At 41.2% G+C, this 23,422-nt stretch overlaps 3 protein-coding genes across 11 annotated transcripts in view; 2 read left to right on the forward strand and 1 right to left on the reverse strand.

Annotated features, from left to right (window-relative positions):
- The window catches only part of ctage5 (CTAGE family, member 5), a 28,136-nt gene extending 18,005 nt beyond the window's left edge, over positions 1-10,131 (reverse strand). The window contains exons 1-13 of one of the 8 annotated variants that reach the window (XM_021585144.2): positions 9,786-10,131; positions 9,554-9,687; positions 9,369-9,455; positions 4,429-9,220; positions 4,114-4,245; positions 3,855-3,970; positions 2,140-2,271; positions 1,918-2,028; positions 1,700-1,771; positions 1,436-1,546; positions 1,215-1,286; positions 976-1,080; positions 591-713 (exon numbers count right to left, since the gene is read on the reverse strand). In XM_021585144.2, the coding sequence (XP_021440819.2) occupies positions 591-713; positions 976-1,080; positions 1,215-1,286; positions 1,436-1,546; positions 1,700-1,771; positions 1,918-2,028; positions 2,140-2,271; positions 3,855-3,970; positions 4,114-4,245; positions 4,429-9,220; positions 9,369-9,455; positions 9,554-9,687; positions 9,786-10,023 (6,225 nt within the window). In that variant the 5' untranslated portion in view covers positions 10,024-10,131. Of the gene's footprint in view, positions 1-590; positions 714-975; positions 1,081-1,214; positions 1,287-1,435; positions 1,547-1,699; positions 1,772-1,917; positions 2,029-2,139; positions 2,272-2,708; positions 2,938-3,422; positions 3,566-3,854; positions 3,971-4,113; positions 4,246-4,428; positions 9,221-9,368; positions 9,456-9,553; positions 9,688-9,785 lie in introns of those variants that run through there. The other 7 variants (XM_036963131.1, XM_036963132.1, XM_036963130.1 and 4 more) reach the window with 7 other exon arrangements.
- A 269-nt stretch (positions 10,132-10,400) lies between these two features.
- On the forward strand, positions 10,401-15,155 carry gemin2 (gem (nuclear organelle) associated protein 2). 2 transcript variants are annotated; one of them, NM_001160644.2, is given in 10 exon segments: positions 10,451-10,733; positions 10,838-10,922; positions 11,033-11,122; positions 11,216-11,275; positions 11,366-11,479; positions 13,927-13,971; positions 14,094-14,162; positions 14,419-14,529; positions 14,699-14,757; positions 14,848-15,151. In NM_001160644.2, coding segments are annotated over 10 exon segments (795 nt in total). In that variant the 5' UTR covers positions 10,451-10,611; the 3' UTR covers positions 14,888-15,151.
- A 394-nt stretch (positions 15,156-15,549) lies between these two features.
- Positions 15,550-22,272, forward strand: pnn (pinin, desmosome associated protein). The gene is made up of 9 exons (XM_021585154.2): positions 15,550-16,075; positions 16,723-16,791; positions 16,874-16,951; positions 19,174-19,249; positions 19,327-19,421; positions 19,685-19,760; positions 19,947-20,102; positions 20,279-20,417; positions 20,531-22,272. The coding sequence occupies exons 1-9, from the start codon at positions 15,915-15,917 to the stop codon at positions 21,775-21,777; spliced, it is 2,097 nt and encodes a 698-aa protein (XP_021440829.2). The 5' UTR covers positions 15,550-15,914; the 3' UTR covers positions 21,778-22,272.
- The last annotated feature ends 1,150 nt before the right edge of the window (positions 22,273-23,422 follow it).

The following is a 23,422-nucleotide window of genomic DNA, read 5'->3' on the forward strand; positions in this document are numbered from 1 at the left end:
ACACGCTAAGCAATTCAGTGGTCCCTTTCTGTGAGCTTGTGTGGCCTGCCACTGTTGCTCCTAGACGTTTCCACGTCACAATAACAGAGCTTACCGGGAGAGCTCTAGCAGGGCAGAAATTTGACTTACTGACTTGTTGGAAAGGTGCTATTCTATGACAGTTCCACGTTGGAAGTCACTAAGCTCTTCAGTAAGGCCATTCTACTGCCAATGTTTGTCTATGGAGATTGCATGGCTGTGCGTTCGATTTTATACACCTTTTCAGCAACAGGTGTGGCTGAAATAGCCAAATCCACTCATTCAAAAGGGGTGTCCACATACATTTGCGCATATATACATACACATCAAAACACAGTACATACAATTTATAATTAAATAACAAGCAATAAAGGATTTCCATTATGAAGATTATCATAGCCTCAAATAGGTTGAGCCATTTAGGGTGTTTAACTTATGGTCAGTTGAAACCCCAAGTAATCTTCATAGTGGGTGTTGACTGGTTTTTCCAGTACAGGGCACGGTACACAAATATTTGTTTTAGACATCTTACTGCATGTGGTTTTTGCCAGTGCAGTAATATGAATGCAAACCTTGATGCGCTCATCTTTGTTGGTAGCATCCTGCAGCATTCCAGTGTAGGAGCTCTCACACATCCTCATCTCCTCCTCCAGCTCACTCATCCGCTCCCCCCAGCCCTCTGCCTCCTGGACCAGCTGTGGGAAGAGGGGAGAGGGTGAAGACCCCACCAGACTATAGGACTCTTTCTGCTTAGGACAACCCATACAGGTTATTTGTGTAACAAGAAACTTCAAATGCTTTGTTTTGCATTAATGGCAACAAAGGCTGATATGGAACTGGAGTATACACCACTATTAGTGACAGAGCCACCCACATAGATACTGTATCTATGGCTCTGATTTGTGAATAGGCCTAGATATAGATGAAAATTGACATTTTAGATGTCAGGTTACATACCTGGCCATTTTTCTCCTGGAGCAACACCTTCTCTTCTTTTGCTGCCTCCAGATTATTCTGATTCCTTTCACTGTTCATGTCAAATATTTTCAGGGTTGTCTGTGCCTGAAATGATAACAGAATGAGTTACATCTAACCTGGCTCTGACTGTGTCAGATTTAAAATGCATTATGGGAAGGAATTACAATTAACATTTTGTTCATAATATATAACATTGTAATGGGGACATCAGACTGTACCTGTTCTGTCTGGGACTTGAGGTCCCTGGTTTCTTCTTCTAAGGTTTTCAAGGTTTCCTGCATATCTGCAATCTGAAGAATTGCACACAACACCATATCTCAAAAACAAACTGAAATATGAGAGCAAAGAGGAAAATAATAACAATGGCTGAAACATGTCAAAGCATAAACATCAAAACACAGGAAGAGGGGATGAGAAAAAAGTCCTAAGTCAAACTCACTGTCTCCTCCTGCTGCAACCTCCTCGCTCTTTGGATATTCAGGTCCTCCTTTAACTTTTCTATATCATTTCCAAGCTGTGTATTTGACTGTTTCAGCCTCTGGGACATCACCTGAGGAGGACACCATTATAGTTTTACTGGGACTTGAAAGTCACACGCACACCGAGTCCTTTTATACCACTTGGCAGTGTTATTTAGCTGTGATATATGGGAATGTCTCTTCAGTATTGAGAACAATCATACCATGTAGTATCTCTGTCTTACCTCCAGATTCTCTCTCTCTGCAACATGAGCCAAAACACCACTATTCCGCAGGGCAGTTTCCAGTTCTTCATACTTAAAAAGGTACATAAATAAACAAACAGTAGCAAAGGCATTCATAACACACAGTCCATACAAAACATGTCATTTCAAATGGAATTGCATTGAATAGTTTGCAAATCTAGTCTGTCACACACAGGATTACTTGACATAGGCCTCACATTTTGTTGAACCTCACTCAAAGTCTCAAGGACTTTGCACTTTTCATCTAATAGTTCAGCCACCTTCAGGCCCATCCGCCTCTCTTTGCTTGAATACAGTCTGCTCTTTATCTGTGGAAACAATGGAACAGTTTTGTGAGCTTGGTCACTCTCCAATCAAAATAAAGAATGTGGTTGTTCATCCCTATACTTGCATGCTGATAATAATATCAGACAACTTACACATTGGTAGAACCTGCAGCTGAACAATAGGAGGGTGCCCAACCCTAGTAAGGCAGTGACGATGACCGCTTCCCATGGCAGTCCATACAGGTCAGGACCTGGCTTTATGTCATCAGGAAGGGATGACAGGACCTAGGTAGGAAAAAAATAAAATAATAATACTAATTTTGAAAAAGTATCAACTAAATCAAAGAAATGACTTATAATCATTATAGATCTGCTATAGATTTTTGTTTCAGGCCCTGGATTGTGGATACATGACAGTTCAAACGTAAAGTGATTGTCAATGCTTTTAGGAGCCTCAACACGCTAACTAGCTAGCCAGTTACTTAGATAGATAGCTAACTAACTACAACCGTTAGCTAGTTATCTAGCTAAGTATTAAGCTAGCTTACCAGGCAACAGTGCTCTCACAGCCAACAAGACACGAGACATTGGCTAGATAAGCCTTTTCTGACTAATTAAATTATGTAGTAACGTTAGTTGGCTAGCTTGCTTATTAACACCAGTTGATGTTTTTAGCAGTGATGGGTCCAAGTTAACGTAAGATATAATGACACGTGACTCACATCGTTCGCTTTCTCCAAGGCAAGAGTGTAATAGGTCCTTGCTGTCATTTTGAAATCAGTCACTTGAGTAGCGACTGTCTCGCCACTTGTTTGATCTTCCATTTGTCGAATATTTCATTTAAATATTATTTTCAGGATTATGTTAGCTAACATTGAAAACACGAATGCTCAGCTGTTACTTGGACCTGATAGTAGTATCGGGTAACGTCATGACGCTGAAACGTACGGTGGAGGTTGTTGCTATTTTATGCACACCAAATTCACTTAAACGACTCACTTTCGGATATTTTTTCCTAAAACGAATATTTATTGATTTATATAATTGTAAGCCTACACAATAATATATGTTATCTGACTTTTCAATCAAAATATTTATTTGTAATTGTTACAACACTCCCACTTCCTGCCTAACGTCACCAATCGTAGAACGCCACACTGGCAGACTGAGGCGTATTTAAAGTAACACTGAACCTAACGAAACATGCAAATTGTGGGAAAACAACACTTATTAGTCAACCTCCATTCCTATTCTCAAATAGTCAAGGAAAAATTGACCTTTTTCTCCAGCTGAGACAGATTGTCACCAAAGTCCCTCTGCTGTCAACTGCCTTGCCCTATCAGAGTAGGCCAAGTTGTTGTTGTTGGTTGGGTGTTGACCTTTCCTGTAGCTTTTCAGTGCTGTCCCCAGTGTCCAAAACACTACCCTTTACTCACCTGGTCAACATCCTGAACCTCCATTTGTATTCTCAATTTAAAGTCCTCATGTTATTATTGCACTACCATAGTGCGGGGAAAAGCCTTGTCACCGAAGCCAGAGCCAACTACAACTCCTCAAAGTGTTGGATGACTCATAGGGGCAGTGCAGATGACATGTTGCATACCAGAGACACATACCAGAGGTTTTAAAGGACCAGCTTTTCCAGCTATCTAGTCAATGATTATTGTCATGTGTGTATTGTGCTGTTATGTATTTGTCTAAGTCCAATGCCACAACCGAAGTTCCCTATCTTGGAAAAATATGACATTCTATTGAGGATGATGGAGACATCCATAGTGCAGTCCAATCATTTTAAATGCATGGGCTGTTTAGCTAATTTAATCTCAATAGATTACAAGGGGGATATAGTAGTCATATAACTTTCTTACCTGTAAAATGAGCCATTTTAGAAGAGCCTTAACTGTCAGCATATGAGCAACAGCATCACCAGTGACTTGACGTGCAGAAGAAAAAAGATATTCCATCACTGCAGGCTCAGGTTTATCTGTTAAATATATTTAAACGGTATACATAACACAATAGTGAGTGTCATAATAATTGATCATATATTTTTACCAGCCACAGATGGAACTATTTTCATCTATATAATTAGTATGTTATTTTTAAGAATGGACATAAATGCATTACATTTGTCTGTTAGTGTTGGGGTTTGGATGTCTCCCTCCCCAGAGAAATGTTCTCCTTTCAGGTTGGTTAGGTCTTCGTTTTCATTGCGAGTGAAACAATCATCATTGATGCAGTTTGTCTTGTCTGTTCCTGCTGGATAACATATAGACATTATGATACCAAATCATTTAAAAAACATGTAAGACCTTGTCAATAAATGGTTGTCAGATATAACACTTTGACAACTGCTAACCTTTTCAATATTGACATGCAAAAGACACGGAAGAGACATGCAACCAAAATCAATAAATGTTTCTCATACTACTTGAGTAGTACCTTGATTGTCTTTTATACTGACAGGTGCTTTCACTTGGGTGAATCTGTTTTTTATGTTTGACAAGAGTATTTCTAGTTTTCGTAATGACACAAATTTTCTGGATTGGTCTTCATCCTCCAGTACTCCACCAGATGGAGTTTTTGTCTCATCAATGTGATACTGCAGGAGCCTTTCAAAGTCTGATATAATAGCTAGGTCATTATCACCATCATGGCCATCAGTCAAAGTCTCTGAGCTTCCTAGGCTGTAGTCAAGCCACAGGAATTTGTGCTTCCCAAACATGTCCAACAAAGTAGTTATTTCATCTGTGCTGATTTGCTTTTGGATATTCTTGTATTCTTTCAAAAATGCTGTAGCTTTCATCGAGTCTTCTACTGAGGTTGACTGAGACTGTGGTTCTGGTTCATGGAGGTCCAGGTAAGGAAGATCAGGTGGGGGTTCTTGTTCCTCCTCTTCTTGCCCCTTTGGTTCTGGGTCTTCTAAGTCTTTGGAGTCAGTGCTTGGGATCAAAAAGTCCATTGCATTTTCAAAGAAACTCCTAGTACCCTTGTTGACTGATGTGTCTGTAATTTCCTCTTGAGGGGGCCCTACTGAATACTGGTCAGATGGCATGTCTTGATTTTCAAGGGGTTCACTGTGAGAAGTTGATTTGTTCACAATTCCTTCTTGAGTGGGGTCTAGGCCTACTATCTGATCTGATGGCATGTCTTGCTTTTCAGGGGGTTCACTGTGAGAAGTGGAAGTCCCACCCTCTCTTTCAACATTGTGAATAGATTCAATATCCCTATAACTGATTTTCTCAAAATCATCCTGCTCAATCACGTCCACGTTTTCAAAATCCTGCTGCCTATCTTCATCACTAATTGTGCTCTTTACATCTGTTGCTTCTTGATAATTAGACCAACTGTCTGAGAGGAAATTCTCACCTGAATACAATGTATCATGGTCTATTGTTCTCTCTGATTGTGTAATGACATCATAACCTTCATCAGTGGGGGAAAGCTGACTAACTGCATGTGACTGATCAAAGCTATTTCGTCCATCATTGGTTTCCCTATCCTGTAGGCCTAATTCCTGTGCTCTCTCGTTTTCTAGAGTGATCTCATTATACAATCCTTTGGTCCCTTTTGAATGTACTTCCTGGCTACTGACTGATGAGATGTGATTCCTGTCATCTAGCGGCAGATTATTGTCCTCAATTGCTGTCGTCTGGTCACTCGTCATCCCAGATCTATCATTCGGGACGTTTTTCTCATCACTGTCTTTTTGAGATTCATGGGACTCCCTGTGGACATGAATGAAATCTTCTACTGACATGTTTTCTGTGTCTGCCTCCTCAAGGATTTCAGTCTGTCGTTGTTCATTTCCAATTTCTGTCTCAGGGGGAACTAGCTCTGAGCTGTCAGGATACATTTCAATTTTAGCATCAGGTCCGGAACTGCTCTGTGTATTTTCAAAGACATGTGTAGGGAGAGTTGCTTGATCCCCATGGTCTCTCTCAACTTCAACTATTTTCCCTGGTTCTATCCCCTCTGTCTCAGTAACTTGTTTAGTTGAATCTGCTTCCTCTATCTCAGATGCTTTGTCCACAATATAACGTCCCCCATCATCATTACCTTTATCAGATAGAAGATTGTTACTTGTAGTGTCAGCATTTAGTATAGTTGAGTCTAACACTGGGCCAAGGGTAATGTTTATCATCCCTATGTTATCTACAGGATCGGCCTCAACGTGCCACTCCTTGAAATGATCAGAGGAGGAAAATTCCTCTTGATCAACAACTTCCATTACATTGGAATTACTTTCCTCATAGTTAGAAGATAACCAGTCTTTCAGCAAAACTGAATCTATGTCTCCAAAATGAACATTCTTATCTGGTACCTCTAATGTATTCTCATTCTTGTCCTTACTTTCCCCATCCCCACTTGAGGTAATCAAATGATGTCTTTCCTCTCCTGATACATTTTCAATGACTAGATCAACTCTGACAGGTTCAACTAAAGATAAGTTCAGGATAAGTTCAGCTATGTGAGGGTCCTGGGCATCATGCAGATGGGGGTCGGATGTCTGTGTGAACTCCTCCAGCACTGAAGCATCCTCTGTACCTGGCATGCTTGTCTGACTATATAGCATCCCTACTCTGTCCCCATTGTCCTCTTCTGTTGGGCTCTGAGGCACTAGAATACTGTCGTCTCCTTTCTGATTGGAGGATACCACTTCAATACCTGTAGTGTCAATGTCAATGTCCTCCACCTCAGCATGCATTACAGATGTATCCTCTGATACATTAGGTAGCTCCTCTGTCAGTGTTTCTGCTTTTGTCTGAATAGGAATCGAATCAGAGAGATTTGGAATCCCTGATCCTTCTAAAGCATCCTGACCAACTGAATGATCAGTCTCAACATCATCCAGGCTATTTTCAGCAAGGTCAGCAGCAGGACTCTCTTGATGGTGATTAAGGGCATTCGCATCACTATCATGCAAAAGCGCTTCGGGGAGCACAGTTGATATTTTCACATTCTCTTCATTGTCTGGTTTGGGGTCCGACACTATTTGCTTTGGCTCTACATCTCCTTGGGAACTGACAGATTCATTAGTAGTGACGTCATCTAGCTCTAATCTACCTGCAGAATCGTGCTCATCATTTTCATTGATCTCAGCTATAGATTTTTCACGATCATCTTCAAGATTCACTATTCCGGTTGTGTCCTGTAATTGAGGGTTGTGGGACAAAGACATATACTTGCTATTTCCAAGTAGCTGTTTGAATGCCTCCAGCATTTCATTACTGTCGTCTGTGTGATTTCTGTCATTTAGCGGCAGATTACTGTCCTCATTTGCTGTCGTCTGGTCATCCGTCATCCCAGATCTATCATTCAGGACGTTTTTCTCGTCACTGTCTTTTTGAGATTCATGGGACACCCAGTGGACATGAATGAAATCTTCCCCTAACATGTTTTCTGTGTCTGCCTCCTCAAGGATTTCTGTCTGTCTTTGTTCATTTCCTGTTACTGTCTCAGGGGGAACTAGATCTGAGCTGTCAGGATACATTTCAATTTTAGCATTGGGTCCGGAATTGCTCTGTGTATATTCAAAGACATGTGTAGAGAAAGTAGCTTCATCCCCGTGGTCTCTCTCAACTTCAACTATTTTCTTTGGTTCTATCCCCTCTGTCTCAGTAACTTCATTAGTTGAATCTGCTTCCTCTATCTCAGATGCTTTGTCCACAATATAACGTCCCCCATCATCATTACCTTTATCAGATAGAAGATTGTTACTTGTAGTGTCAGCATTTAGTATAGTTGAGTCTAACACTGGGTCAAGGATAATGTTTATAAACCCTATGTTATCTATGGGATCGGTCTCAACGTGCCACTTCTTGGAATGATCAGAGGAGGGAAATTCCTCTTGATCAACAACTTCCATCTCAGCTATAGCTTTTTCAGGATCAACTTCAAGATTCACTATTCCGGTTGTGTCTTGTAATTGAGGGTCGTGTGACAAAGACATATACTTGCTAGTTTCAAGTATTTTATTGGCACTCTGAACCTTATCTATATCTAATGGAGGGGGATGTGGAACCTCATTGCTGTCATTACCATCATTATCATCCTTCCTACCCACAGAAGCCTCAGTAGAATCATATGGGATAGCCGTCTGAGAAGTTAGGGAGGTCTCTGTATCTCCATCTGCTTCTGCCGGTTTTATATCTGTTACCTCATCACTTTGGGCATTTTTATAATTGTTAGTTGTATCGGCCTGAAACGGTGATACCAGAGTGTCAAACATGGATGAGAACACAGACTGTGACTCTGTTTCTGACTGAAGGCTGATATCTTTATCCTCTTCATCCTCAGCTATAAGTATATCCTCCTCCTCCTCAACATAACCCTGTTCTCCATAAAGGCCTACAATATTGTTATAGATGCTACCATACCACCCTGCATCTTCCTCTTTTCTTAACTCACCATCTTCTTCCTGACTATGACGGTCCATTTGGTTATAATCCTTGTCCTTAATCCTTGTCTCTGTTCTCTCTGCCTTCTTACCAGTGGTATCTTCTCTCTGGTGCTCTGTTTCTTTTATTTGCTCCACTGTGGCATCATGATGAGACTGACTTGTGCCAAGGTCCTGTGGGTCTATTGTGCCTGTCGATTCATCTCTGCCTGCTGCTTCTATTCTCTCTTCAACCTTATCCTGATTAGATTGACCAAAATGTAAGACATCTCTAATGCCAATATTCAGCCAGGAGTTAGAGGGTGGGGGTTTCTCTTCCACTTCCTTTTCAATGGGCTTCTCCTCTTCTGGAGCTTTTTGACCAAAACCAAAGGCGCTAGTCAGTCCATCTCCAAACCAGCCAGAGTTTTCAGCATTTTTCTTCTCTTCCTTCAATTGGTTCGCATCAATGTCCAAAGCAAGTTTCCTGCTCCTGAAAGAGTCTTGTTCTGGGTTGTCTTCTTTGGGATTATCATCAGAGTTTTCACCACCTAAACTAAGCCATCCAGTTACTGTAGAGCCAATCCACTGAGACCCATCTTGTTCGCTAGGTTCAGGTTTGGTATCATCAAGGAAGTCTTCCATTACAACCTGAATGGCATCTTTGTTTCCTGTTTCATCACTGCTCTGTGCAAAACTTTGGGACAGAAAGGCATCTTTTGAAGTTTTAGAATCCTGAGCATCATTGGCTGCGATTTCCTGAAATTCTGAAACTAGATTTTCTTCATTGTCCCACTCACTGGAGTCATTATCAATTAATGAGCCATACTCATCTATGCAGAAGAAGTCTTGTTTCTAAAAAGGAACATAAGAGTACCTTTAATTAACAGAATGTGTTTAACAAAATAATTTAAAGCACTGCTTATTCACCCTTCAATACACATGTATAACCATAGATTAAGTAGGCCTAAAATTCCTAGAGTACTAAACTGGAAAAAATTACCTGTGTGGCCACTTCTGTCTCTGTGCTTGCATAAATTTCATCAACTTTCACAGCGTATTTTGGGAAATAACCAAATCGTCTGTCAATCTGAAATACAGCATAGGGCACAAAACATTATTGCAAAACAAACAAACAACAAAATGTATGTTATTCAATGTGATTTCAGTGACAAAAAAAACACTTACACTTCCTGCCCATAAATCATCTCTTTTGCCAGAGAGTTTGTGGTAAACAAATATCACATCCCCTTTTTTGAAGTTCAGGAATCTACAATCCTTTCCTCTGTGATCTCTTGTGGCCCTGACCCGACTCAGCAAGCCTATACACACAAAAGCCAAATAAGGAAATGTATGAATAATTAATTTGTAATATGTGCTGCACATAGCCTAACCATTTATTTTCTTGTTATCTACTTACTTTCACATTCAGAGTCGCCACAAATTTTGAAGTCAGACAGCAATCCCCAAGTTAGAGTTGGAAAAAGGAAAATAGTAAATGTCCAAATGTATATCTGTGAAGCAGCCATATCGACCCTGGAAAGTCCAGTCATGTAGAATGGTCCACAGTGAAACTGGGTAGTTAAAAAACTGTGGTGAAATGGTGTTCCAAGTTGAATAGTCATGTCGCGTTGAATTCCATTGTGCCAAATGAACATTGCCTTCAAGTTGTTGCAGTCACATCTCAACAAGTAAACATGTTTCAATGGCTAAATGAGGAGGGAATCAAGATACAAGGTAACTGAGGAGTAATGATTAACGTGGCAACAGTGCTTGCAACAAGAACGATTTAATTTACCAAGGCAAGGGCTGATCTATAAGCAATACAAACAATCAATGTTTATTGGAGAAGTATCTCCCTTCAGGTGATTTCAATTATTTGTACAGTAATTATGGCGTAGTATATTTAGTTGTAAAAACAATATGTTATTGGTCATTATGTTGGAAAGCAACGCGTGGAAAATTATGTTGTAGACCTTGACCTGTGGAATTTGGAATGCCAAAATACACATGTAGCGTTATCTTTAAATCACCATGGCAACGGGCACATTCTAAACGCGTCATGATTCGCACTTGAAACAAAATGGCGTTTTGATTATTTTGATGTGAGACTTGTGTCCTTATCCAACAAAACAACCTTTATAACGTGATAACAGAAGTACAGCAGTAAATACAAGTGTCATTAGTTGCCTGTTAATCTAACAGTATATCAATCCGACACTGAGCAAATAATTTGGAGTTTCAGCATGAAATCCGATGTGGAGGAACTGATGCCCAGGCTTCTGCCTGTGGAAACATGCGACACTGGCGAAGACTTCAATCTAAACGAGCCTCCAAGAAATCCCCAGGAGTATTTGAGACAGGTTCAGTAAGTCCCGCATAGCACTGTATTTTCATAGTTTACACGCATATTCCCAGGAAACACGCATTCATGTATTAAAAAAAATACGCTGCCTTTCTCTTTTTTTTCAGATTAGAGGCGTCTCTCTGTCCTGATGTTGTGGTGGCGAAGATTGATCCAAAGAAATTGAGAAAGAAACAATCAGTGAACGTGTCGGTAAGTTTCACCATATAGGTAGGCCACTGCCACAAATAAAATGTAACTAGAGAGACAGACAGTCTATCTGACTATGTATGTATAATTTCTTGTCAACTTTTATTTGGTAGCTCACAGGTTGCCAAGCTGCTCCTCAAGGATTTTCACCGAGTTTAAAATGGCAGCGACAGCAAGTCAGCAACTTCTCAGAAATAAGACAGGTAACTATAGATTGTATTATCCCCTATACATTTCAATTTATTTGTCACGTTGGGTTGAAGTGAGTTATTCTGATCATGTTTTACTACTTGCAGAGTATCAGTAAGCATAGACAACACTGGAGTGGTCATGCATTGGATGACAATGTGTTAATGGTGATTATGATTTTTTGTTGTTGTTATTTGTAAAAGTGAATTGTAAAATACAACATACACTCTCTAACTATGTGTTTTGTCTATCTCCAGCCAAAACAGGACTCGGAGGAACAATGGAAAAAGTTCTGCCTGGGTGAAAATGTTTATTTGAACTCCCCTCCCATTGACCCTGGTGTTGAAGATCGAGGCCTTGATTATGTGAAGGTAATCTTTTAGACCAGGTTTCTTAAACTATGGGTCCAGACCCAAAGCGGGCCCTGGGCATCTGAGCAGTGGGTCACAAGTTATGAGAATACATCTATAGTCTCACACTATTTTTTCTTAATTTTGGTCATCGGAGGACGGTCGGTACATTTCTCATTTTGGGCTCGAGCTGAAAAAGTTTAAAGAGTAACTTTAATGAAAAAACATTTATTTAATTGAAAACCAGATGTTTTGGAGTATAAGTCATATGTCATTTATTGTCTTCATTTTTGACAGTTTGTTGCAAAAGTGAAATAGTTTAGCAGTAAATATATCTCTTTCCCCATAGCGGTTCAACTCTACCATTGAAATCGTGATGTAGAGGCACCTTGAGACGGTGCCTCTACGTCATGTCAAGGGAGGGTTTGGTATGAAATACACTCCCTTCAAGATGTGCTGGGTGGTCCCACCTCAAGGGAGGGGTTGGTATGAAATACACTCCCTTCAAGATGTGCTGGGTGGTCCCACCTCAAGGGAGGGGTTGGTATGAAATACACTCCCTTCAAGATGTGCTGGGGGGTTCCACCTCAAGGCTTACTATAAAAGCAGGTGAAAGTTTGCCTAATTTGGCAATGGTCTTGCTAAGTGGAGTGTGCCAATATATTTTGAATGATACTTCCATGACTAAACTACTGACCTTACACCAAATTCAAAATGCAGTAAGGCACATTTCCGCCCATGACCAAATTCTATGTTTTTGCTTACCATTTCACACACTGTGCTTTTACGAGAAAAAAACATGTAGGCTATGAGGACTATACGTTTAAATTCGTGTCTACATCCAGCGTAACAAGAAATAGATGACAGTGGTGGTCATGTCAAAAGTATTTGTTTTTTTCCTCAGTTGTGATGACTGATTGGTGGTGCTCCTATGACACAGTTCAAATCAAATTGTATTTGTCACATGAGCCGAATACAACAGTTCAATAAATAGTTAAGAAAATATTTACTAAATAAACTAAAGTAAAAAATAAAAAGTAACACAATAAAATAACAATACAGAGGCTATATTCGAACCAGGTACTATAGTGTACTATAGTGACGCCTCTTGCACTGCGATGCAGTGCCTTAGACCGCTGTGCCACTCGGGAGCCTATATACAGGGGGTACCGGTACTGAGTCAATGTGCAGGAGTACAGGTTAGTCGAGCTAATTTGTACATTTAGGTAGGGGTAAAGTGACTATGCATAGATAATAAACAGTGAGTAGCAGCAGTGTAAAATAATTTGATTAATTGTTCAGCAGTCTTATGGCTTGGGGGTAGAAGCTGTTAAAGAGCCTTTTGGACCTAGACTTGGTGCTCTGGTACCGTTTGCTGTGCGGTAGCAGAGAGAACAGTCTATGGCTTGGGTGACTGGAGTCTTTGACAATTTTTCGGCCTTCCTCTGACACTGCCAAGTAAATAGGTCCTGGATAGCAGGAAGCTTGGCCCCAGTGATGTACTGGGCCGTACGCACTACCTTCTGTTGTTCCTTGCGCTCGGATGCCTAGCAGTTGCCATAGCAGGCGGTTATGCAACCGGTCAGGATGCTCTCAATGTGCAGCTGTAGAACTTTTTGAGGATCTGGAGACCCAAGCCAAAGTCTCCTGAGGGGGAAAAGGTGTTGTGGTGCCCTCTTCACAACTGTTTTGGTGTGTTTGAACCATGATAGTTTGGCTCTTAGTTCAATAGTTGTGAGTTCTAATCCCACATTGGGCAGATATATTTTTTTCTACATATGCTTTATTTACAATATTCATTCCGTGCCCACACTTCTAATTCTGTAAAGTGAACGCCTACCTGTGAGAGGCGTCGCCCTCGTAGTAGTTGTGGTCTTGGGTACTGTATAAAAACCTCATCTGTGAGTTAATTTTACAGTTGGATTAAATACTGCAATGCTGGTTGAATTGAATTGAGCCCCTAATTTTCATTTTCAAAGTGATGATGGCACTTTTCTTCCCAACACAATACTGAAATAAATGTGAGTTCACATTTCAACAAAAAAAATTATGCCCCATGGGGGATTCGAACTGACACCACAAGTGGCAATAGATGTTTGGAATTTAATGCCATAACACTGTAAGCTAACTGTCTAAAGCCATATATGCTTGCATTCACATATCGCAGTTATTATGCTTTCGTGAGAAAGTGTCTGGCTCCGGTACAATAATGTTTACCCACCCCAAAAATGAATATCTATGAGCAACCCCCCCCCCCCTCCCACCCACAACTTCTCATCTGAATGCATTTTATTTTTTATTATTTGAAGGTTTTGGGCAAATGCTGAAATTGGGATTGAGAGTTCCCCTTTAAGAACCCCTGTTATAGTGGAAATATCTGACCATAGATAATATACATCATGTAAGATTTTTGTATAAAGAGTTTGCCATTAATCATGCGTCTGATATTTAACCACTTGTTTCACCAGGTTGGTTTTCCACCTTTCCTTAGTATAGTGAGCAGATTAAATCAGGTGAGTGTTTTCACAGCATTGGCATGGCACTCACTGCAATCCTCCCTCATCAGTTGATGCTTCTAATCATGACTTCAATGACGGTACTCGTGTTTGACACTCAATTATATCTTCCCTACTAGGCCACAATCTCTGCAGTTTTGGAGTACTTGATAAACTGGTTTGAAGAGAGAGAGTTTGTCCCGCAGTTGGTAAGTTCAGTTTATTTAATGTCATCAACACAATTTGGCATTTTTAATACTTTCCATGTTTGGGGTCAATTTCATATCTATTTCAGTAAATTCAGAAAGTAAACCCAATTCCAAATTGCCCTAATTAAAAAGCATTTGAAGAGAATTTGGAATTGACTTTGGAATTTCAGTTTACTTTCTGAATTGACTGGAATTTTAAATGGAATTGACCCCAACCATGATGCTTTCATGGCTAATATGTGTTCAACTTCTCTAGGGAAGATGGCTGTATGCACTGCTGGCTTGCCTTGAGAAACCTCTTCTCCCTGAAGCACATTCCCTAATAAGACAGCTGGCCAGACGGAGTTCTGAAGTGCGGGCCAATCTGGTAGGATGATATAGTGGCTGGTATTAATGGATGTTGAGATGAGAGGTTACAAACCAACTTCCTTATGGGTAAAATTCAAATGTTCAAATACAGCAGATGCTCAAATGTTTGATAAGGATGAACAGGGTATGATAGTCATTCTCAATTTTTTCTTTCTTTACCATTACAGGAAAGCCAGGAAGATGAAAGGTTGTCTCCTCTAAACTTGATGATCTGCCTTGTTGCTAGGTAAGCTATGTTATTTGACTTCACAAAAACTCACAGCCAGGAAAACTTGTTGTTTGATAATCATATATATATATATATATTTTTACATAGGTACTTTGATCAGAACGACTTGGCCGATAAGGAGGACTAAATGGGTTAAGGCCGATAAGGAGGACTAAATGGGTTAATGTGGTGAAATCCACGATTTGAGGCTGAAACTGATCACACCATGAACTGTAGCTCTATGAACCCATCATCATGCTCAGATTTGGGATCCATGGGAAGTTGCACTGTGGTGATTTGTGAAGAAAATGTACCCAATAAATTGTGAAATTGGACCGTTTTTAGTTTTTTTTCTATTATAGTTAGTATTCAACTTCTGCTATTGTTGGAATTAAATAAAATGTTTGCTTTCACAATTGTTGTGTTTTCATCCTTACAAGCCCACCACTGCTATGTACCTTAAAGAAAAGCTGTATGCCATACGGACATCAGACATACACATAAATCCATTGTTCTGAAGGAGTGTTTTAGTAACCAGATGTTTTAAATGCCACTTTTCTGTGGTGTAACTTTAGGATCAAAACAACCAAATTGCTAGTATTATTTGTCATCATTAGGGCCCTGTGTTTTGGTTAATAATGTGACATGACCTGAATTATAGCCTTTATTTGAAGTATTTTACAAAAATGAGAATTGGACCAAAAGTAAAAGTAAGTGTCTGAGGATGGTGCTGCTGACCAAAAAAAAAACGTGACAGTTAGATGAAAAAGCGTCAAATCAAGGTCATGTGACCTAATCAAGCAATATATAGGACCGAGTCAGAATCAATGGGCGAGTTCGTTTTGCATGGACCGGTGTCCGGGTGGAGATTTCACTTAAGGACCAATGGAATGGTCCCGGGGCACCGTGCCATGCAAACGATCTCGCCCAAAGAAAATATTTGATTATCGTCAAGAAAATACTGGACATGTGGCGATTGGAGAATGCTCACATCTATGGTCATTGCTTTCTGGAATCCTTGGGACGTCATTACCCCCATTGCAGTAAACATTGCAAATGGTTGGGGTAGGGATGTCCCGAGGATTTCGGAAAACAGTAACCCACAATTTATGGACGTGTGCGTGTAACTACTTTGAGTTGTCAATCAACGTAGTGAAACGCGTTTATCACCCCCCATGATGCATTGCGCCGAGCGACCTGTGAGAGGAAGCTTGTTAGCTAAGATGGCGGTGGCAGTAGGGTCTTTGCAAGCCCAGCTTGAGAAAGCTAAAGAGAGTTTGAAAAATGTAGACGATAATATCCGTAAATTAACTGGCCGGGATCCTAATGAATTGAGGTAAGACATACTGCATTTTGAAACGCAACATTGTATTCTATGTGTCAGCCTTTATTCGTCTAACGTTATCTAGCAATACGCCAGTCCCAAGAAAAAAATGGCATCTCCCATTCTCGTGCACAACCAGGGTGCGTGCTGTATAATCGAATCGGCCTTGTGGTAGTTGTCTAGTTAAATGGAAGTACATATACTTAAATGGCTAACTGGAGTTTTTACTTACCGGTAGGTGACAGCTGGGTGGTTGCGGTTGCCCATTCATTATTGTTGAACTTGCGAAGTAACGTTAAGTTAGAGAGAGTAGTAATATTATCATATTTTTTTCTGCTAGCAAGCTAACTTACTCAGTCCTTGCCAGTTACGTTTTATTCTCCCATTAACGTTAGCTTGCTAATTAATAACTGTACTAGCCACGAGTTGGCTAGTTTCGATTCAGTTTCATGTCCAAACTTATCGGAGTAGAAGTAACGGTAGTTAGCTTTTCCACACGGATTTGTCTATCTCCATTCCAAATGGATTAACACCCCTATATAACGTTAGCTAGCGATAGATTTGAGAAAACCTAGCTAGCTATGACTACAGCTCTGGTCCATCTATGTATGTTACAGCTAAATGACAAGAAGTAACTAATCTCTCTACCTTCCTTTCAGACCTGGCCAAGCTAGAAGGCCAACCATCCCAGGTGTTGGAGGTAGGGGACGAGGAATCAACTTGTTGAGGTAAAACATTTTGCCTTACTTTCCATCAGTTGGTGTCAATACCTCTGTCAGAGCTTTATGTAACATTCATACTTGTCTACAGACGTGGACTCTCCGACATTGGTGGAGGACCTGGAGGACCCCCAGCTAAACAGAGGGACATTGAAGGGGCCCTTCTGAGGTTAGAATAATCTATAGATCTGGCCCTTTTCCTGCTGCAGCAAAAATGAGTGGTACTCCCTCTGCTCAAATCAAATTACTTGTCACATGGTTAGCAGATGATAATTTGAGTAACGAGATGCTTGTGCTTCTAGTTCCGACAGTGCAGTAATATGCAACAAGTAATCAAACAATCCCCCAACTACCCCATCTAAAGGGGTGAATGAGATTATGTACATGTAAGTATATGGATGAGCAATGGCTGAGAGGCATAGGCAAGGTGCAATAGAGGGTATAAAATAGTGTGATATGAGTAATGTAAGATATGTATACATTTAAGTGCATTGTATGAAGTGACTAATGATCCACTTAATAAAGTGGCCAGTGATTGGTCTCAATGTAGGCAGCAGCCTCTGTTAGTGATTGCTGTTTAGCAGTCTGATGGTCGAGATATATATATTTTTTTAGTCTCTTGGCCCCAGCTTTGATGCACCTGTACTGACTTTGCCTTCTGGGTGATAGTGGGGTGAACAGGCAGTGGCTTGGGTGGTTATTGTTCTTGATGATCTTTTCGGCCTTCCTTTGTCATTGGGTGCTGAAGGTATCATGGAGGGCAGGTAGTTTGCCCCCAGATGATGCGTTGTACAGACCGCACCACTCTCTGGGTAGCCTTGCAGTTTCCGTACCAGGCTGTGATACAGCCTGACAGGATCTGGGGATCTGTAAAAGTTAGTCAGGGTTTTAGGTGATGAGCCAAATTTCTTTAGCCTCCTTAAGTTGAGGCGCTGTTGGGTGGACCATTTCAGTTTGTCTGTGACGTGTACGCCCAGGAACTTAACTTTACACCTTCACCACTGCTGTCCCTTTGATGTGGCTAGGGGGGGGCTCTCCCTCTGCTGTTTCCTGAAGTCCAGGATCATCTCCTTTTTGTTGACTTTGTGTGAGAGGTTGTTTTCTTGACACCACACTCCGAGTGCCCTCACCTCCTCCCTGTAGGCTGTCGCATTGTTGGTGATCAAGGCCACTACTGTTGTGTCGTCTGCGAACTTGAGGATAATGTTGGATGCGTGCATGGCCACAGTCATGGATGAACAGGGAGTACAGGAGGGGGCTGAGCACGCACCCATGTGGGGCCCCAGTGTTGCAGATCAGTGAAGTGGAGATGTTGTTTCCTACCATCACCACCTGGGGGCGGCCCGTCAGGAAGTCCAGGACTCGATTGCACAGGGAGGGGTGATGGCTCTGCCTGCAACTTCAAAATCATTGTTGCTCTATTGATATGCCTCTAAGTAAATCGGGTGATACATTTACTACTGTTTTGGTTGGTTTCCTGAGCTGAAGACTGCGCTTCAGATCTCACCCTTGACAGAGAATTGCGTCAATGTTTTTCAGGCTTGGATACACCTTCAAAGCAAAAAATCACATGCAATGTAGGGTATATAGCCAGGCCTAATTTGTTTGGTTTTCAGCATGAATCTGCTATCCATTACTGCAGGGGGCTTTCTCCCTGGCCTTAGAGCTTGGTGTTTCTGATTGTGATTTGTTTAGGGAGTGTAGTTCCGTTTCCTTTAGCCAGCCGTTGGCTCATTTTTAAATAATTACAATAAGAAGAAATTGTCAGAAAATACACCGAAAATAAATATCCTCAATCACATTTGCTTTGCGTGGAAGTTGGTTCAGGTTGTCTTTCAATTTAGTCATCTTTCTACTCTGCCTGTCCACACTGTCTTGAGTGGTTTGTCAATTGGAACTTTGTATCAACTGGTTCTGGGTGCAAACTTTCCCGTGCCATCAGCTCTGTGACAGCATAAGCTGTATGTGTGCATGGGTGAAGTGTTGTGGTATTTTTGGATGTTATGCTGGGTTAATATCCCTGAAAGAGAATTCTCTCATATTTAAATGAAGTCATTTTTGCTTCTCTCCCTCTAAAGCCTGGTCAAGTAGTTGGCTTTAAAAAAATCAGTGGCAATCAGTTAGCTACTGTACCAAAGATAGATGCACAGACAAGTGAAAAAATAGACATAGAGCCCAAATAGATGAAGATGTGCAAGAAGCTAACTTTCACTTGGTAGGCTGCCATTCCTCCCTACACAATTATTGCAGTCACTTCCATGTGGTGTCAATGAATCGTCACAGTGCTCTCCTACAAAGGCATTACCTACACCTGGTGGTATTCAAACAGATTTCTATTTCATATGGCTGGTAAATCACGTATTTGTCCTCTTGCTTGTCTTTATTGTATAGGCTGGCCGGTGACCAGCGAGCGAGGAGAGATTCACACCATGACAGTGACGCTGAGGATGATGACGATGTCAAGAAGGTAAATCATTGTACACTGAATGTCTTTAATCTTTCCCTCAATGTTTTAACTCCCTGCTTGCCATTCTCCATACATAGCCAGCGTTGCAGTCATCAGTAGTAGCTACCTCCAAGGAGCGTACGCGTCGAGACCTGATTCAGGATCAGACCATGGATGAGAGGGGAAAACAAAGGTAATGCATCATTACGTATGCGTAAGGAATAAGTGGGTGGCAAGTAGTCTAGTGATTAACAGCGCCAGTAACCAAAAGGTCGCTGGTTCGAATCCCTTAGCCGACTAGGTGCTAATCTGTGCCCTTGAGTAAGTCACTTTACCCTAATTCCGCCTCTAAGTTGGTCTGGGTAAGAGCATGTGCTAAATTGAAGTTTTCTATTTCCAATAAATCATCGAACTGTTATCATGCTAGTCATTGCTTTTGCTTCTTTTTCCCTATAGGAATCGACGCATGTTTGGCCTGTTGATGGGAACGTTACAGAAATTTAAGCAGGAATCTAATGTGGCAACAGATAGGGTAGGGATAACACTTTACTCCAATATGTGCATCAATAAAACTAATCACTGCTGTTCGGATACTGTAAATGCATAAAAATTGGCCTTAGCTTTATGCTTGGTGAAAATGATTCCAGCCATTAAGCTATAGTTTGGAATATTTCCCAATGGGAAATTCATTTTTGTTTAATGTTTTATCTCGTCTTAGCAAAAGAAACGCATTGAGATTGAACAGAAATTGGAAGTTCAAGCTGAACAAGAACGCAAGAAAGTAGAGGGTGAAAGACGAGAGCTCTTTGATGAGAGGCGTGCCAAGCAGACAGAGCTAAAACTGTTGGAACAGAAAGTGGAGCTTGCTCACTTGGTAAGGACCTTTCTTGAAAGCAATATTCAATCTTATTGGTTATGGTGTAGCCTTAGAAAAACAAAGGAAATGTTAAACCAGTAGGAACATTGCAGTAAGATGAAATTAAACCCTCATGTGTTTTCCCCACATGTCAATGAGGAGATTCTGTGCTCATTAACTTTTTCATATTCTAGCAAGAGGAGTGGAATGTGCACAATACAAAAATTGTCAAGTACATCCGCACAAAGACCAAGCCACCCATATTCTATCTGCCTGGGAGGATGTGCTCAGCCACTCAGAAGCTCTTTGATGAGTCGCAGAAAAAAATGAATGGTAAGCAATTGTGCCTTTAGCCATTCCTCTGCACCCGACAAGTGGCAATAATACACGTCCTTGGTGTGCGTTGTCTGTCACTGAATCTGTTTTTGTTTTATCCCTATTTCCAGTTATGTTTGAGGAGAGATGCGAGGCGTTTGCCGAGTATCTGAATAAGATGGAGGCTCGGCCTCGACGCCAGTCTCTGAGGGACAACGCTCTGGGTAAGGACCTGAAGAAAGAAGAACAAGAGGAGGGTAAGCCCACGGGTCAGGTAGTCAAAGCGACAGGTAATCGGTTTAATGTGGAGATGGAGGACGAGGCAACACTAGAGGGGGATGTGGGTGTAAAGCGTAAGGAGGACAGAAAGAAAAAGCCAGGAGAGAGAGTCAGGGAGCAGGCACCTAAGAAGGTGGAGAATGAGGAAAATGGTCAAGACATTAGAATAATAGAGTTCAGAGAGGTGGAAGAGCAGATGGAGGTTACTGCAGTGGTGAGGGAGGCTGAATGGCAGGTCGGGGATCAGGATAAGAAGATGGAGGATAGTTTGGTGATAGGTGGGGCAGAGGTAGATAATGAGAAGGAAGCAGAACAGCAGCAACAGGTTAAGGTAGAAAAGGAAAATAAGCCGCTTCAGAATCAGGACCCCACAGCTGTGTCAGACGACCAGGAGAAAAGCTTTGAAATGCAACCAACTGAAGATGAAGAGCCACATACAGAAGTGTCCATACCCCTGCTCTCAGAGCCCAACCCTAGTCTGGAAGTCTCTGATGGAGCATCTATAGCCCCTGAGGTTCAGATCCCCCTGCTGGAGGCTGGAACAGAGCCTCTCACAACAGAGCAGAGCCAAGAGGCTGATCAAGGTGCAATGAAGCAGACTGTTGATGTCCAGCCTGCCCAGTATGATGCTGCCCCCAAGGAGCTGGAGCCTCTGATCGGGGAATCAAGCAGGGGATGTGGAAAGTCCAAGTCAAAGGACAAGAAGGGAGATGGTCGTCGCAGCAGTAGCTCCTCAAGTAGCTCTTCTGGCTCCTCGTCCAGCGGGAGCTCCGGCTCCTCTAGCGGCTCCTCCAGCAGGAGCAGCTCCTCCAGCGGCAGCTCCTCTTCCAGCTCCTCTAGTAGGAGCCGCAGCCGGGGGAGGAAGGACAGGAAGCACAGGAGGAAGTCGTCCGAGAGGAAGTCGTCCGAGAGGAAGAAGGGAGGTGGTGACAAGAGCCAGAAGTCATCCATGGCCAGTGGTCGTGAATCCAAAGGTTCCAAAGAGAAGGGCTCTAAGTCTGACAGGAAGAGGACCAGCTCTGAGGGCTGCCGGTCAGGGAAGATGTCCTCTCGCAGTGACCGGGATCGCAAGTCTGATAGGAAGGAAAAAAGACGTTAAAGTTGGTTCTTCTGTCATGCTTAGTTCTGTTTATCCTTTTGATAAATACATTTTCATAAGTGAAATGTTGTGGATTTCCATAAATGGAGTTCCACAGGGTAGGGAAACTTAACTGCCTTAGTGTATTTCTTGGAACAATGTGGGTTTTTAATCAAATCTTTTTCTCTAGTCCCCATTCAGTTGACAGCCCTGCTGCGCCGGGGTCTGGACTTATTCTTCCTAGATTTATTTTATTTGTTTGGTTTTTAATTGTTCCTAAACGGGTGCAATGTGAAGAGGATGTGTTTTCTTTGACTCCAGTGTTAAGGTATAGGGTAGTAGTGTAATGTTGAAGAATTGTAACATGCAGCTTTTTTTATTCATCCAAAGCCACAGTCTGACTGTGCAATGTCTAGCTCTGCATTGTGCATGACACTTGTTTTGGGAAGTAATGTAAAAAAAAAAAAAATCAAATGAAATCTAAGCATCTTCAATTAAAAGAGGAAAAAAACAGTTCATTCTTGTCATTAATGGCTCACATCTGAATGATTTCTTATAGCCTAATGGTCATTAAACGCTACTTGTTGGTTATGATGCAGAACTACTTAAACCGCATGCATATTCAATGTATATGGTTTTAGGTTAACTGATTTAAAAGCATGTTTTTATATAATTGGTGGACACCCTCTGGCAGACCGGTACCCTTTTTAGAATGATGCTCCAGACATAGTGCCTTTGGAAAACTTTTTTCACACTTTGTTACATTACAGCCTTATTCTAAAATGGATACAATTATTTAATCAGCAATCTATACACAATACCCTATGATAAAGCAAAAACAGGTTATGCATTTTTGCAACAATTTTAACTTTATACTTCTATTTCAACAAGGAACACAGACTGAGACCAAGGTCTCTTACAGCTGGTCCCTGCGTATACGTGTTTACACATACAATTTAGGTACAATGATTAAGAAACTACATAAGACAAAAAAAACGATCACAGATAATACAGCAATAGATTACATTTACACATGGGTTATTGCCCTAACAGCACAAGAACTTGCATTATAAAAATCCATTAAATATTTAAAATGGACAAGAGTCTTAAGTTTAGTGGCATGGTCTACAGTGTCACAAGCTTTCGATAAATCTATGAACAAGGCGGCACAGTACTTTCTATCTTGGGCATTAGTAATTTACAACACGTACAGTGGCCGTAGTAGTACTGTGTTTAGGTCTGAAGCCAGATTGATTATTAGAAAGTGTTAACAGTTAAAAGATTTTAGTTGCTTTTTCACCAATGACTAGAATTTTAGCCAAACAGGAGAGCTTAGATGGGCCGATAATTATCCAATTTACTACCATCACCTCCCTTGAGTGGTAAAACAAAAGCTGATTTCCAAGATTTGTCTTGTCTTTCTTACGACAAATGTTTGATTTTAAGATATGCGTCAAATTAATCAAACCCTTTGCTATGAGACTCAATTGAGCACGGGTGCATCCTGTTATCATCGATTTATTCCTGACGGTTCTACAACTTGATTGGATTCCACCTGTGGTAAATTCAATTGATTGGACATGATTTGGAAAAGCTCACACACACCTGTCTATTTAAGACGCACAGTTGACTGTGCGTGCCACGAGGTCAAAGGAGTTGTCCGTAG

The sequence above is a fragment of the Oncorhynchus mykiss genome, chromosome 25 (assembly GCF_013265735.2).
Source record: "Oncorhynchus mykiss isolate Arlee chromosome 25, USDA_OmykA_1.1, whole genome shotgun sequence".
In the NCBI taxonomy this organism is placed as follows: domain Eukaryota; kingdom Metazoa; phylum Chordata; class Actinopteri; order Salmoniformes; family Salmonidae; genus Oncorhynchus; species Oncorhynchus mykiss.

What these genes read in the sequence shown, in the direction of transcription:
- gemin2 (XM_021582987.2), top strand. Translation starts at nt 10,612, where the DNA reads ATGAAATCCGATGTGGAGGAACTGATGCCCAGGCTTCTGCCTGTGGAA. An exon ending in TAGTGAGCAGATTAAATCAG is followed by an intron (nt 13,972 to 14,093) that starts GTGAGTGTTTTC and finishes CTTCCCTACTAG; the next exon opens with GCCACAATCTCTGCAGTTTT. An exon ending in CTGAAGTGCGGGCCAATCTG is followed by an intron (nt 14,530 to 14,698) that starts GTAGGATGATAT and finishes TTACCATTACAG; the next exon opens with GAAAGCCAGGAAGATGAAAG.
- pnn (XM_021585154.2), top strand. Translation starts at nt 15,915, where the DNA reads ATGATGCATTGCGCCGAGCGACCTGTGAGAGGAAGCTTGTTAGCTAAG. An exon ending in CGAGGAATCAACTTGTTGAG is followed by an intron (nt 16,792 to 16,873) that starts GTAAAACATTTT and finishes ACTTGTCTACAG; the next exon opens with ACGTGGACTCTCCGACATTG. An exon ending in ATGATGACGATGTCAAGAAG is followed by an intron (nt 19,250 to 19,326) that starts GTAAATCATTGT and finishes CTCCATACATAG; the next exon opens with CCAGCGTTGCAGTCATCAGT.